The sequence below is a fragment of the Dermacentor albipictus genome, unplaced genomic scaffold (assembly GCF_038994185.2).
Source record: "Dermacentor albipictus isolate Rhodes 1998 colony unplaced genomic scaffold, USDA_Dalb.pri_finalv2 scaffold_12, whole genome shotgun sequence".
Lineage (NCBI taxonomy): Eukaryota > Metazoa > Arthropoda > Arachnida > Ixodida > Ixodidae > Dermacentor > Dermacentor albipictus.
Genome location: NW_027225566.1, coordinates 4,042,023 through 4,058,759, shown reverse-complemented (window position 1 = coordinate 4,058,759; position 16,737 = coordinate 4,042,023). Strand labels below are relative to the sequence as shown.

The following is a 16,737-nucleotide window of genomic DNA, read 5'->3' as shown; positions in this document are numbered from 1 at the left end:
ATTTAGTTTTCACAGACATAAGATAAGACAAGAGTCCTAACCAAAAATCGTCGCAAAATTCAGTGGTCTTTTTTACAATGCGCTTAACTATCTGTACCCCCTTTTCAGCAAGGCCATTTGATCTCAGAAGTCGCGGGCTTGATGTATTGTGCTCAAAATCATCTGGCCTTGCGAAGTCGGCAAGCTTTCTGGATGCAAATTGAGGCCCGTTATCTGTAAATACTTGCACAGGGATCCTGCAGCGCGCGTATATCGCGGATGTTTTTTTGTACCACCTCATGGGCCGTCATTGTAGACAACTTTTCCACTTCAGGAAAGCTGGAGTGCGCATCGAACACTACTAGATGCTCTTCCCCGGCAAAATGGAATATGTCATTGCCTACTCTTCACCACGGCATACTAGGTGTCGGACGCAAAATAAGGCATTCGGACTGCTGCTTGTACGCATATTTTTGGCATGCGTTGCATGAATGAACCATTGATTCAATGTTACTGTCTAGTCCAGGCCAAAAAATAAGTGCGCGCGCTCTTGCCTTGCACTTATTCATACCCAGATGACCGGCTGTACCTTTGTTAGCGTTTCGCTCCTCATGGATTTGGGTATGAGAATTTTGCATCCTTTCCGCAGTATTCTGTGAATGACAGCTCAGCCGTAAACGGACGTAATTCCTCTTGAACCGTTGTTCCACGCGATAGTTGATGCATTGCAGTACTCAGATAGGGATCCGATAGTGTTTCGTCCTGAAGGCGACGTTTTGTCGATGGGGTTATCATGTACGAGACGACACGAACTGCATGAACCTCGATGTCCTCCATTGCTTCCGGGTTTGGTGAGAAGGCGGGCGCACGGGAGAACATGTCAGCCAGGAGCAGGTCCTTTCCAGGAACGAACTGCAAGTCATAATTGTATTTTAGAAGGCGAACAAAGAAACGCTGTAGCCGGGGTGGCATTTCTCCGATGTATTCTTTTGCGATGGCAAACAACGGTCGGTGGTCTATCTCTATGAGGGTCTTGCAGCCATAAGTGAACTGGTGAAATTTTCAGCAGGCGAACACTATGCCAAGCGTTTCTTTCTCGATTTGCAAATATCGCGTTTCGTTATCAGTTGGCGTTCGCGAGGCGTACATCGCTGGGCGCCATTCATTCTGGTGTTTTTGCAATAGCGACGCGCCAATACCAATGGCTGACGCGTCTGCGGAGATCTTTGTTTCTTTAGTTTCATCAAAAAAAGCCAGGAGCGGCGGCGATGTTAATGCCTCGCAGGCGTCTTGCCACTCGCGCCCATGGGCTGTAGTCCACTAAAAAACCGTATCGTCCTTGACGAGGCTTCGCAGCAACGCCGTTTTATTGCTTAAGCTGGGTACATACTATCGGAAATAGTTGATGACACCCGTCATTTTTCTCACGGCATTTTTGTCTTCCGGCGCGGGCATGGCTCGGACGCCTTCAGTCAACTCGGGGCTTAGGCGCACGCCACCTTCATTGATTATGTCGCCTAGAAATGTTATCGCCTTCATACCAAACACACATTTTTCAGGATTAAACGCGAGTCCTGCTTTTTCTGGCTTTTCTAGCGCGGCACGCAAACGTTGGTCATGCTGGGTTTTGTCAGCATCCCTAATGAGGACGTCGTCGACGTAAACGCGTACTACTGGGATACCTTCAAAGATCTCAGTCGGTGTCTTTGAAAGGCCTCACTGGCAGACGAAATGCCGAACGATAGCCTTTGGAACCGATAGCGCCCGAAGGGAGTGGCGAACGTGCAGACGCGTGATGTAGCTTCGTCAAGGGGTGTCTGATGAAAACCAGAGTTAGCATCCAGTCGCGAAAAAAATCAAGCACCTGAGAGCTCACTTTCTATATCTTCGCGGGTAGGCATCGGGTAGTGCTCACGTAATATATTTTTGTTTACTTCTCTAGGGTCCATGCATTCTCGGAGAGCGCCGTTCTTTTTTCTTACCACAACCAGAGGACTTACCTATTCGGTGGGTTGTTCTACTTTGACGATGATGGACGCCTTCTCCATGCGTGCCAATGGTTGCTTCAGTGCCAAAGGTACTTTCCGAGCAGGTTGTACTACTGGAAGCGCGTCTGGTCGCAGTGCCGTCTTGTACGTTCTTTGTACGCAGCCAGTTCCATGAAAAAGATGTACAAATTTAATTTTGGCCCTGCTTTTCCGCTTCACCTGACTCAGTCGATGTTTGCTGGGACAATGCCGAGCTCGATGCATGTGCTGAAGCCAATGATCGCTTGGCGTCCTTTCTTGACGATAAAGAAGGCAGTATCTCTCGTGGTACCATGCATCTATAGTGCTTTAGTGGCGACACCGATATTTTTGATCTCGGTGCCGTTGTAGGCAGTCAGCACTGCTGCGCTCTTGCGCAACGTCTGCACTTTCGAGATGCGCCTAAATATACTAAGCGGAATCAAGTTGGCTTGGGAACCCGTATCGACTTTCAGTTCTATCTCGTGACCACAGACCCTGCCACGCACTGTCCTGTCTTTCCCTGGTTTTGTGCTTACGCCACAGATGCTGACGCCAAGGACATCAAAGCTGTCTTCATGATCTTCCTGAATACCGTGAACTTGCGGGTTCTTGCTGCATGATGAAAAGTGATTCTTCTTTTTACATCCGGCTGGACATTGCCGTGGTGCGTGCGCTCGACCACAGTGCCTGCACCGGCCTTTCTGTTCTTTGCCGCGTTCATATCGGCGAGAGGAGTCTACTTGCACGCGCTGGTTGGCCCATTCAGCATTTTGTTGTGCCGCCGCTTCAGCTGCTTTGCATATGTTCTCGGGCTGTTTGTAGAGTCAAGGTTTTGTTCCGCAACATTTTCTCTCGGAAAGTCTTGTTATTAGTCCCGAATACACTCTGGTCCCTAATCAGAGACTCTTCAATGGTCCCGAAATTACAAAGTTTGGATTGCGTCCTCGGGTCGCGTACAAACCACTCGAATTGCACTCCCTCATCTTGGACTCGCATACGGAACAAATGGCGTTCGTAAACCTCGTTCCCTTGCTCAATAAAGTATGCGTCAAACTTCCGCAGTAGTGCCTCGTAGTCATCGTTGTGCTCACCTTCGGCGAATGTCAAGTTGTTATAGGCCTCAAGCGCTTCATCACCCGCGGCGCTCAGGAGGATCGCCGCCTTGACCGCTTCTGTCTTGGGATGGCCTGTTGAGGTAGCCGTCAGGAATAGGTCCAGTCTTTGCTTGAAGAGTTCCCAGTTCATTCTGACATTGCCGGTCAACTATGCGGGCAGGGTAGCTTTAAGGCGTCCATGACTTGCTTCCTGCCGTGCGGCTGCGAGCACTTCTGACGCCATGTATCGTGCTTGTCTGAGCAAGACGACACACACAGTGGTCGGGCATCTAAAACTGCCTGTCTCTTTATTATGTTTGCTTTTATACCTTCGTGTGAGAGGGTGCCGCATGCGCAGAAGTGGTTAGGGCAAAGAAGGATGCGCTGCTGTCAGCTCGTCTGCTTCCGTGGTAGCCAAGTATGATACAGCTGCAGCACAGTATGATTGGCTGATGTCACATTCCCTCGTACATCTATGAGTGAGCACCGAGGTGAAAAGCCAGCAATAGGTTTGTTGGCTTCCCATTTCTAATGGCACATACCCACTGTCGATGACTGGCCAAGATTCAGATGTGGAAGGCAGAATAAGAAAGACGAGGAAGAAATAGCCAGTGTCTTCTCCACTTCACCACTGACCTCTACAATAAAAGGAAGTGTGACCTCTACAATAAAAGGTTTCGCTCTCTTTCTCGACAGGAAATGGCTCCGAATTCTTCTTATGTTTGCTCAAAGCAATACTGCACCAAAACGTACGTTTCATTGTGCATAATACTATTGCACTTCTGCCGATGATACAGCAAGAAAGGACCACGCACTTAGCTCTGACTGGCTGATGCTAGGCTAGGCTCAGCTCCCTCAGCTGAGCTATGGAAAAGCACCAAGCTGAAATAATATAAACAAAGCTTAGGAGGAGGTAAGGAGTGAAAAGTTGTGTAGTAATGAGAAGGAAAAACTATTGTCCTTGCACTTCATTACCACAAGTAGCGCCACCTACACAAACAAAGACAACATGGATTACAGTCGACACTGAAGGATGTTTCCCTCTTCACAAAAGCAGATTGCTGGTGCGCATCTGGAAATGTTTGCTCTAATTGATACCAGACCAAAGAGTGCTAGACTTACTGTGTATCACATAGCGCCAGCTATCACATCATTTCACATCATCAAGAAAAAAAACGTTTATTTGTTTTTAGATAGTTAAAGTTTGGCAAGTTTCGTTGCAGTATGCACATTATGTCATGACCAGTTGCTCTTAAACTAGTCACAATGCTTGTTCAAGCTAAGAAATGCAAGAGAACAAACCTGTTCTTTAATTGCAAGGGAAATTTATTCTCTTTCTTGATGGAGTAAGTCCTGAAATGAAAAAAAAAATAAGTGGAAGACTACATGTCACTAATGAAAACAAAATTCAGTAATATGCAGTTCTCTCCTCGTTTACTAAGCCCCTTTCTTTCTCATATTCCCTCTTATTTCACTTCCCTTTGTGATCTTAATTTCTACTAACTGTTGCAATTATGCTTCACACAACGAGCACTTTGACAGTGAAGGTGTTAAGGGCTACTTTTCCCACTATCGTGGCTGCGTGTAGAAAAAAAAAATCCCAAACATAGTGCAATGCCAGCTCGACCCGCGGCGGAGGTGAAGCGAACGTTAGGCACTCGCCATACGTGAGCCGATCCCAAAGATAGTGCAACGTCGGGCCGACCCGCGGCGGACGTAAAACAGGCGTTAGGCATTCCCCATGCGTGAGCCGATCCCAAACATAGCGCTATGCTGGGCCGACCCGCGGCGGAGGTGAAGCAGGCGTTAGGGACTCCCCATACGTGAGCCGATCCTAAACATAGTGGAATGCCGGCCCGACCCGCGGTGGAAGTGAAGCAGGCGGTAAGCACTCCCCATGCATGGGCCGATCCCGACGAACTGCAATGTCGGTTTCACCCGCGGCGGAGGTGAAGCAGGCACGTGGGCCGAACCCGAAGATGGTGCACTCTCGCGCCGATCTGCAGCGGAGGGGCAGTTCGCCATTAAGGGGCCCACATACACAGCTTCGCTGGTCATCCTTCTTCACAGAGTGGAGAGCACTGAGTTTTTTTCTGCTCTTAACCTTATTAGTTCATGACGGTTCAGTGGTAGCATCATGCAGCTGCTCGGCACGAAGCTGCGAAATAGAATTCCAAGTCACGGTGGCTGCTTTGAAATAGGGGCGCAATGCATAAACGCTTGTGTACGAAGCTGGAAGTCTACATTGAAGGTTTCCAGGTTGTCAAATATTATTCGGAACCCTCCACTACGGTATCTCTTGAAGTCTCTATGTTGCTTTGGGGAGTTAAATCCAGTAGTAAATAAATAAATGAATGGGTAAATAAATAAATAAATAGATCCATCAATCAGTCAACCCATCCACCCATCGCCTTCTTGTGACCATTGCATAGTGAGGACCTTGAATCTTATGATTTCGTTGGCATCAATAGCAGAAAAAGCCGTTTTCGCCCGCCAGCTAGGTGAACCATTGTTTGAGATAACGAATTATTAGACAGCTATATGCATTAAGTTTAGTAGTTTTATCAACTGTGTAAACTTCTGTAAACAATTGCTTACTAAAAAAAAATTAGCAAGCACCGTGTCACACAGCGCACATGAAGCCATCAGCCATCTCGGGTCAGCTAGCCTTCAAACCCGCCATAGGTTATCTCGAAGGTGGGAAGCGCGCCGCCATGCTATGCCGCGCCATACGCTGGAGTAGAAGCGGAGACACGCGCTAGCTTAGTGGCCGCATTTCGATGGGGGCGAAGTGCAAGAACACTTGTGTACTTTCATTAGGTGCACCTTAGAGAATACCAAGCGGTCAAAATTTATCCGGAGTGCCCCACAATGGCGTGCTTCATAATCAGATCGGGATGTTGGCACGTAAACCCACGTACTTTAATTCAATAATGTGAGCAAAGGGACGTGCCTTGAGCACTGACCATCTTCAATTCTGCTGCTGTAACATGCGCCCTAAAGTAACACACACACACACACACGCGCACACACACACACACACACACACACACACACACACACACACACACACACACACACACACACACACACACACACACACACACACACACACACACACACACATATATATGTAACATGCTAATTGTTGCATTGCATTTAATTACGTATTTAGCAATTATCATACAATTTCCAATGTCCACCGGCAGAGATGATGGGCCACTATAGAAACAATCTTATTTTTAACTTCTCACCACTGCAGTGTTTTCAATAATTACTTTTTTTCTCGGAAATACCTCAATAGCTTATGTATTTGTGGTAAAAACGTTCACGGGCTAGTTGGTGCATTTTCATTGAAACTTAAGTTTGGGCGGCTCCAATATATGTGCTGTCTATCAGTACTGCACGAAGTCAGCTTCAAGAATCGAATATGTTCTCATATCCTGCACATCAGTTTCCGTTTGTTATGTCAATATTAATGGAGGATATCCATCTGCCTGTCTCTAAGTAAATAGAAAGAGCACAGCTATATTCTTGTTAAAATCCTGTTCACCATGACCAGCTTATTTACGTTCACCGCAGCATGAACTCTTTTGCCACCAACCTCCAGTTACCCTTTTTTTTCTTTTTTTATCCATCTGCCCCTTTATGATTTTGGTTTCTAGCGCGAAGTGAAACACGGACACAGGAAGGAGCAGACAGGACGAGCGCTAACTCTCAACTAAATTTTTATTAAAACGAAGAACATATATATAGGTGATTGCAAAAACCGTAGCATAAGAACATGACAAGGTAAAAAGCATCAGTTAAACATATCAGGGGGTATGGAAGTCAAAGAACAAAAATTACTTCAGATTAGTACACGTATTGCGAAGGTACTGCTAGATTGCGAATTTCAGTACCTTCGCAATACGTTTACTAATCTGAAGTAATTTTTGTTCTTTGACTTCCATACCCCCTGATATGTTTAACTGATGCTTTGTACCTTTTCATGTTCTTATGCTACGGTTTTTGCAATCACCTACATATATGTTCTTCGTTTTAATAAAAATTTAGTTGAGAGTTAGCGCTCGTCCTGTCTGCTCCTTTCTGTATCCGTGTTTCACTTCGCGCTAGAAGCCAAAATCATGTTACCGTACCAACTCGCCCAACTGTCTATCCTTTTGCCCCTTTATGCATGCAAAATTCCTAACCTCATCACTTCATATACTGATTTTACGCTCATTTCTCCCCCACTATTTCCATTTCTCCTTTTTTGGCAACAACTATGGTGCTGTAATAGCTACCTGTCCTGCTGACCACATGACTTGCCCAACTCCACTACTTCAGTTTATTCTCAACTAGAATATCAGCTGCCCCTAATAATGTGTTATTGTGCGCCAGTTGGTTCTAAGACATGGTGGAACACTGCATTGCAAAAATTAAGACTAATGACAAGGCCAGAATGAGCAGGCAGCAATGGAGCAGTTACACATGTAGTGTAGCCATACAAGTCTCACTCCGCGTGTTTCACAGTGCAGTTGTTTTTAGTCAGCAATGTTTTCTATGATAGGCTACTTCATATATTGCAACTGCTACTTGTGGACGCAAGTTTACGTCAAATCACGTATTACTTGTACAGGTTTGTGCTTCTTGTAGGTAACATAGCACATATAAACCTCATTAGAACAAACTTCAATATAATGAAATTCTTGTTATAACGAAGTATTTAAGTTTTCATAACCTCTTGTCCATAGAATATTTTGCATTTACAACCTCAGTATAACGAAGTATGTTTGTATGCAATTTCAATATAACAAAATTTTGCTTGCTCAGCAAAGGAATGCCGAGACAATAACTCTACACTTCCGTGGAGGTAGATGGTCAACTGATTGAATTACAAGCTGTGGCTTGCAAACGTACCTCTCAAATCGCGTGCGCGGCACTATAAGAGTTACTTCCGAAGTGGAGCTGCATCGCGTTCTGTATAAAGTCCAAGTGCGATAAGATCTTATCGCGCACCGCATACTTTGTGCTTTCGGTGCGAGTGAAAGTGTGCAAAAGTAAGAGAAGAAAGATGGTGCACGTGGCTTCACGAGTACTGCCTTCTCGCGCGAGCAAAGGAAAAGAAGGGGAGCGACTTCGCGGTAACGCGATCAAGCGCGCTCGAGGGCGGGGGGAATGTGATTTAAGTGGGCGCATGTCGCGATTTATGGCATGCGTCTCGGCCGTGGCTGCGCATGGTTGTAAGCACGGCTGAGCGCATATGCAGCAGCACACCCGGCTTTAGAGGTGGGCATGCCGAGACCATGGGGCATCATAAAAGCTGTCTTCCCGTGTGTTTAGCATTGAAGGTTGCATATATGATGTCGAGTTTCAGTGACCCGTTAGGGCGAGAGGCCGCGAAGCATTTGCTACCCGCTGCCGGCACTTTTCATGATAGCGCTGTCTCAGTGCAGGCAGCGCAATCAGCTGCGGGGGTGAAGTGCACGCGAAAGCGCAGTTGGCTTCGCTTAATTCGTGCCCCCGATGTGAAGATATTGTTGACGTGGTATGAAACCATATCATTCGTCGCCGACATCCAACTTTATCAAAATGAAGTTTCTCGTTCAAATTAGCTTTTATCGGTTGCCCGATAATTGGGAAAATTCTGCAGCCCCTTCCCGTGTAAGAAAAATCAATCGATGACTGCTTATTTGCATAAGACGTCAAATGTGTTAACAACAAAACTGCTATATAGCGAACCGAATTGCAGATTTTACCTACTTCGTTATATCGAGGTGTAACTGTGCTGGGTTTTGGTCCCTAGCGCAAGGAATTCATTGTGGCTGCTGGTTGCAAGAACATGTTGCTCCGCATGTTTGCTGGTAAATAGGTTTATATCTCGAACGCCTTTCATATACTAAATACGTCACACGTTACTACATGTTTTAATACAGCATACTTCACGAAATGTTTGACGGCACGAGTCTTAGTTTTGGATCGCATTACATGGTGCATACCTGATATCTTTCCTTTCATATGTGACACACTACATTTCGATTGTGGATGCAAACAGGGAGAGAAGTCACTAGCCTTCGTAACATTGCCGGCTATGGATGAAACGGAATGTAGACACATGAAATGCAGTGTGTGTGTCTAGTGTCTGGGTTAATCATGCCCTCGACATTATAGTCTTGCTTCCACAGCGCAGTATTTCACCATGTCTCAGTTACCCTCATTTGCTTTCTCATCCATACTGCTATGTTCCTATTCCTTAACGTTCCTTTTTCATCATTTTTCCTTCCATAACTTGTTGTGCAGTCCCTGGCTTCTATTAAAGTTTGTTGTACGGCCAGTTTTAACCCCATAATTTAGTACTGGTAGAATGCACTGATTGTATAACTCTTCTTTATAAAGATTGTGTTTGTAAGCTGCCATTCTTGATTTGACGTACGTGCTGCAATGATTTTTGTTCGTTTGCAGATTTCTTTTTTTTCACGGTGCCCTGAAACTCCTTCGCCTAGATAAATTGTACTGCTTTGCCACTACAAGAGGCACATGACCAGGGACAAACTCTCATTCTCTTGCCAGGCTGATGAACATTGCTTCTGTTTTCTGAATATTAACCGTCAGATGTACCCTTAAGCTTTGCCACTTCAGAATTTATTGACTGCTATTATTACGTGCATTGTTTGTCATCCTTATCTTCATTCAAACGAGCGGTGTTTACTGCAGAGTAAGACATTAGAGAAAGAAATGGATCTGTTTCAACAGCGTCCTCACCAAAATCAACTTTCTTGAAGGAAGACACTTCTCTTTGGAGCCGAAAATTGGCCCAAAAACTTTTCTTGTTCCTTTGTTCCAACTTGGTTAAAGCATTTACTTTTCCTTGAATGGGCCCCTGTACCATCCTTAATCAATTTAGTCTTTAACGTTATCACCATGAACATGTGAAGTCTGTTCTCTCATTTTTCAAAACAGCAATCCTGATAACGCCCCAGTGTTGGAGCAACAATATCCCTGGTTCTGCTTATCATATCGCAATATAAGTCTTCGTTTTGTCAGAAAGTTAGAGTGGAGAATAAAGTAGACCTACTATATGAATTAATATCATTAAAACTGTTTTCAATATTTCATGATTTATCCAGGGTATGGGTTCTTTAAAATGTTTTACATGCTATAGCTTGACCAAATTAGTCTAGAACATTCATTCTTGCAGCACTTCAAACTCTGATCATTCAATGTCATTTTGATGTATCAGTCTTCTTCATAAGAACCACTAGTTTATAGGGAGGTCACCTCCAACTAGTCAACACAAAAAAAACATGTGTCTCATTTATGGACATATTAAGAACTTCTAGCTACACAGATCGAACTATCCATTGCATATTTGGAATCCGAACGTCTGAATGCACAAGTGCTGCAAGTTTGATCAAGACGTGCCCATACATAAAAATGAAATTTTCGTGGGTGAACTGGCTTCTTCAGTTTTTTACACTTATTTTGCTTTAATTCTTTTTCTGCAGTAACGCATACTGTACTAGGAGTGCGATGCACTCACAGTTCTACATCTTGTGGCTGACGTCTCCTTTCCTGTAATGCAGGTTTGTGTGGATCATGGGTGTCTCACTGGCCATGACCATACGGTCACTCCTTCGCAAATCAGTCACCAGAGGTCGCATATTCCTGCAAATTGTGAAGCGCACCCTCATCCTTTTTGGGCTCGGCATAGTGACCAACACTCTTTCTGGTGACGGTGAGTTGCAGCAAGTGGCAGAGCCTTGTTTTTTGTGTTTTCTTCCCACCCTTATACCACTGGTGCACCTTTCATGTAAGTTTTCAAAAATCAAATTAGGCTGCTGCTCTGTCGTGGTGACACGTGAATGTCCAAATTGATTTCCTTTTCCTTGCAATGTGAATAGCAACACGATCTTGGTAATGCAACTATTCTTCATGCATTACTCTCACCTGTAGTCAGTTTTTTCCTTCTTTGTGGCATAACCTATAGTAGCTGATATTTCATTGACCATTGTATGGTACAGTTGATATCCTACATATTGAGTTATTTTCTATATCGAAGAGTTGTAACAACCCATTGGAAATCCCATAGCACTGTATAGCACTGCAGTCTTGTTCCCAGGTGACACAGGCTTATGAGTTCTGTGTCGCAGTGCAAGGCACTTGCAACATTTGTCTACAAGGAAATGAGAAGTAAAGTTTTATGCTTTCGACTTGGTCTTGTATAAACAAATTATTAAGTTTCCGCTTTGTGCGATCTCAAGAAACTGTCTGAGATCTGCATAGTGTTAAGATAATAGGCATGTATTATATTATGAATGATCAATGTATCAAGTTATGACGCTACCTTTTTAATTTGGATACATCTGGGATCAACAGCAATGACATGCCCTGCAGTGTTGGTTATACTATAACTGTTCTTTTTATTTTCATTCCGTTTGATGTGCGACTTACTCCTGACTAGCAAGGCAAAAGCCAAAAGTCCTCCGCCTCATGTTAGCCTTCCACCCAGACACTGTTGATTAGAAAACTGAGCCATGTGCTAAATTTTATATTTAATGATGGGCACGTCATTGCTTTAAGCTAAATGGGTGCAACATCACTTTTGTCGATGGCAGAGCATAATGGTGCATTTTGTTTGCTTGCAAAGAGAGTTTGAACACCTCACATAGCATAGTAATCTGCCTCGGCGGTCCCATGTACTTCCAGAGGACCTTAGTTCACTCAGTACAGCTTTATTGCAGCATTAACGCTAACCAGTAGCTAACATCTTTTTTCTGCATGAACACCCATTCAATGTTAAATATGAGAGACTTTACTTGTTTAGTTTTGTCGTGTAGAGTGCAGTGTTTGTTAAGCGAGCCACATCATAAATTGTATCATTTTCAACAGCATATATATATTTTGTAAGTTGTGAATTCAGGGGGCCTCTTCGATTTTCAGAGTTCTGGCAGGCCGCTGGCAGCCAGACTGTAGCCAGTTAGCTAGCTTCGGACCTGATGGGAAGACAAATGGGCTGGGATTCCAAGACAACCCAAAGCTGCCCAATGTTTGCAGAACAGAACTTCAGGACAGCTGGCCGCGGGATAAACGTAAACGTGCTGCCAGCATCGCAGCAGCTGGAGAAACCGTATATCGAGTACCTCTCATACGTATAAAATTTCATGCTGGCCTGCCTAGACTTCGATTTCAGAAAGTTATTCCGGCTGATGGTGCTTCTCTTCTGTCCATGTTTTAAATTAGCTGGTGCTGCGGCTGGTGCCGAAAAATGCACTACGTCTGTGACCAGCGAAAAGTCACACGAAAAAGAGTACTGGTCGATTGTGAGGGCAGCAAGTTCTCATGGTCTTGAAGGTGTGGCCATTACTCAACTAGTCCATTCTTTTGACATCAATGGCCTAGTTAGAACACATTGGCTTCGAGCTGCCACACAAATATGCGAAGGAGCGAACAATGGCTAGATGTGACGCTTCAACTAACTATAGAAACGGCAGATATCACTGCATATACTGTACGTTCCGGTGTATCACTCGCATTTTCTCGGAATTTTTCGTCGGTAAAAAGAAGTAAAGCGAATGGGCAGCGGAAGTGCGTCGTGCGGTGGGTCAAGCAACCCGAGAAAAACGAAGGTACTCTGGCTGGCTCTGGCAGCCCGCTGGCAGCCGGAAGTGTAAAATCAAAGCGGCCCAGTGTCATAATCTTACCTGACAGCAACATTGCGAGAGTCAGTTCAAAAAGCTAATTGACAGCAATTCCGCCCCCCCCCCAAATTTTTGGCAATTGCAGTAAAAGCTTTCACTATAACACAAATTTTTAATAGATTGTGGATTGTGTTCGAAGAGATTAGTTCATTGTTTGAATGTTATTCATGCTCTCGCTGCTGGTCCGTGCAGTTGACATAAACATGCTGCGTATTCCTGGTGTACTGCAACGCCTGGCCTTCTCCTATCTAGTGGCTGCCACGATACACCTTCTGTTTGCCAAGCCACATGAGGGACTCCTGGTGAGTGCATCACCAAGTTCTATGATGACACACGTGAAATGGCTCATTACGCAAGTGGAGCTGTCCTCTGAAACAGAGCCTTGTATTTTCTTGGTTGTCTACTTTTTCTAGGACTCAGTACCAGGACTGCTGGTGCTGGGTCTAGAATTGCTTGAAGCATTCTGTAGGTGATGAACTACTCCATTTTTATTCATATCACAAGAAATGAATAGCTATTCAAATTCACGAATAATTGACTGTGGTGAAATATTCTGAGGAAGCGTAGCCACGCCAGTGTGCAATGCTGTTCTCCAATGGTGCAGCATTGTGTTGCTAGATTTCTTGTACAGCAACAAAATGCCTTGCTTGCTTGTGTTCCCAGCTTCACTTTGGAAAATCCGCATGTATTCAGGTATGTTGATAATTGCTATCTTAAAGCACGTGTGATGATACAGCTAAATAGAGCAGGTGCGTGTTTAGGTGAGGAAATAGTTGGGACAGCACTGAAGTCGTGCTAACCATTATTGGTTATTGTGTGGAACACTTCTGGTAATCCTATGGTAAATGAAAACAATTTGCAGGCACATCTATTTATTGCTGGTTGGGAAAAACAGTGTGTTGGAGTACACAGATTTCCAGTGGTTGTGTACAGCGCCGTGGCCTTATCTGACCTGGTGTATGGGCAGTCTCCAAACTCTAGTACGTAAAAAAGTAAATTTTAAGGCTTTTGATACGCTGAAACCGCATTATGATTATGAGGCATGCCTTAGTAAGGAACCCTGGGTTAATTGTTACTAGCATAGGTTCTTCAAAATGCACCGTATGCACAGTACACGAGCGTTTTTGCATTCCACCCCTATCAGAATACGGCCAGGATCAAGCCTGCGAGCTTGTGTTCAGCAGTGCGATGCCATAGTGACTGAGCTACTGCAGCGGGTCTTTACACTCATCATTCCAGTCTCAGTTCCTTATGAAGGAATGCTGTAGGTGTTCGCAAGGAACAGTATCTGAGCATTGATGTTTTGACATTTTGTATGTAGGGGCCCACTTTGTTCTAGGTATATGTGCAGCGATCGCCAAGGAGTGTGTGGTCTCCAAGCCATCTTGTGCCTCTGGTGATACTAAAGTTCAGCAGGAATATTGACGAAACATGTTAAGCATCATTTTGCATTGGCACAGCAGCACAGCTACAAGCGTAGCAGGAATGACAAAAAAGATAAAATGCTAGGGCAGGGAAAGGTCAGCACTTCATTGCCGATAACTCTGCCGATACAAAACGCATTACAAAAAGTCAAAGTTTTGCTTGAAAAGTGAAGCATTGATTGTGATAGCAAAGTATATTACACAATTACGTAATGTAAGGGTCATAGTTTCAGCAACCGCATGTACTGAAGTAAACATTTGCTTAATAAATAAAACAACAAATACAGTGTAACAAGCACGGTGAATCCACTGTCGTATTTACATGCACATCACTTTCTGAACATTGTTGAAGCTGTGTTTTGATTTATATACTGGTGAAGCATGCATGAGAGTGAATAGAAAGACAACCACTGCTGCAGCAAAGCGTGGCACATTCCACTTGAAAGTCATAGCAGGAAGCAATGTTGTACAGTCCTTTTCTGGATATCTTGCAGTCCTCTTGAGCTACGTTGGTGCATGCACAGTCTTTGAATATGAGCTCTGGACTACCAAATATAGAACAGCGTTCTTGGATGCCATTTTTTTCCTGATTTTATTCATGCCATGGAAGCACCCTTCCTACTGTCATGACATGCATTCACTTAGGTTTTGGCCTTCTAACTGCCTAAGTGAATGCATGGCTGCACTGAAAGAGTGCGCCATGATTTCGAGGCGGTAGTGTCATCTCTTTTATTGTCCGCAAACTAACCGCTGTAAGCGGTCTATAGATTAAGGTTAGGGACGCTTGGACAGGAACTTCTAGCTGAACTAAAACTCTTGTTTGCGCTGGTTGGTTCGCGCTTGAATGAGTAAAAAGCAAGGCGCAATAGACCAGGACTGAAGAAGAACACAAACGACAGGAATAGCGACACTCACAACTAAGTTTATTTTCGCAACAAGCCTGCCTTATGTAGGTCAACCAAGCCGAATCGCACACGAAACATTAAAAGTAAACTACAGCAATCTATCGACCACTCAGGAATCATATCTGGCACAATAGGTCAAATCAGCAAATAAGAACCACACGTGGAGCAGCACGGGAAGAAATTTATCGAGCACAGTCGTTACCAAGCCAACGGTGACAAAAAACGAGACATAACAAGTGCCATCTACACTTCACTATGAAACTATCCAACACATAACATCATTCAAACGCCTAAGGACCAGTCAGTGTTAAAATGCGCACGAGTATGGGAATAATGACCAACAAATAACACGGAAAGAACATGAAGAAAGGGCGTCTAAGAACAGCGTCTGCGTCAACTCTAAAATCTCTAATAGTCACTCACCGATAAAATTGATAGAACGTGCGACCTCCCCAAAAATGAACCATGTGACAAACAATGAAATGGACAGAACAGTTGAAGGATAAAGGGTCTAAAGAACAGCATCTGCGTCAAAACGAAAAAGTGACAAAACCTGTAAGGGCCACTAAAAAATCGTGAAAAAAAAGACTAAATAAATAAAAAGAAGACAGACGGAATAACAAAAATGAAATCACCCTAACCTGAAGCCTAAATGAAGCCTTCTAAAAATGTAGTCTCCTTGTCACTAAGCACAATGGATGGCCTGCTGACGCATTTTCCCCCTCTTTCTTGATGAAATAGGTTTCCACAATCTCCGGCTTGAACCTGTCTTTTCAAAACTTCAAAAATTTAGTTTTTTTTTAACTGAGGACGGCAATTAGTGCAGTCTCTGCAATGCTCGACAAGGAAGCTCCCTTCATTGTTGCGCAGATTACGAAAATGTTCAATTGCACGCTCATCGAAACATCGACCTGTTTGTCCGATATAGGTGTGACTACAGCTTAGAGGGTTCTTGTACACGACACGTGTCCTGCATTCAGTGAACGTCTTCTGCTGCTGAATTGAACAAGCCGGGCGTTTCTCTCGGTTCATGGCACAAAGCTTAGACAACTTGCAAGGCGCCGAGAAGACAACCTGAACATTATGCCTGCTCATCACTTTCTTAATATTGTGGCATACCTTATGAAGGTACGGAATTACCGCAACAGAATTGCGTGCAACTGGCTCCCTGATAAGGGGCGGGTGCTTGCATTTTTGGAGCACGACTTCGCAGACAGCTGAAATCAGACATGGCGGGAAGTCTGCCTGTCGTAGTCGTTGCATTTGAGAGCTAAAACTACTTTGCACAAAATAGAAAGAAGATTTTGTTGAAGCAGTCTGCAGAGAATTGGTAGCAATTGGAAGCTTTACAATCTTAGAATGCACACTCTCAAACGCAGCAGGCCTTTCCAAGAACGCAGATTGTACATCCAACAGATGCCTTTCTTTCGAAACGCTAGCCTGATTTCCAAAAAACTGAAGTTCGCCACTGTTCGGAACTTCCTTGGTAAACCTGAGACCCTGGCTGTGATTCGAGAAGACAGTCATTGTTCTGTCAACGGTAGAATCTAATTCGTGCTGAGGGAAATCCTTCAATACGACCAAGAAATCATCAACAACGTTTTTCTGTCGGTCTTCCTTTTATTTATTTCGTTTTTATTTTTGAT

The 16,737-nt window shown here is 44.2% G+C and overlaps 1 protein-coding gene across 5 annotated transcripts in view; it reads left to right on the top strand.

Annotated features, from left to right (window-relative positions):
- Hgsnat (Heparan-alpha-glucosaminide N-acetyltransferase) overlaps positions 1-16,737 on the top strand; it is a 350,851-nt gene that overhangs the window by 186,548 nt on the left and 147,566 nt on the right. For all 5 annotated transcript variants that reach the window (XM_070528495.1, XM_070528497.1, XM_070528493.1 and 2 more), the window contains 2 exons: positions 10,648-10,799; positions 12,955-13,064. In XM_070528495.1, coding sequence (XP_070384596.1) covers positions 10,648-10,799; positions 12,955-13,064 — 262 coding nt within the window. The remainder of the gene's footprint in view (positions 1-10,647; positions 10,800-12,954; positions 13,065-16,737) is intronic.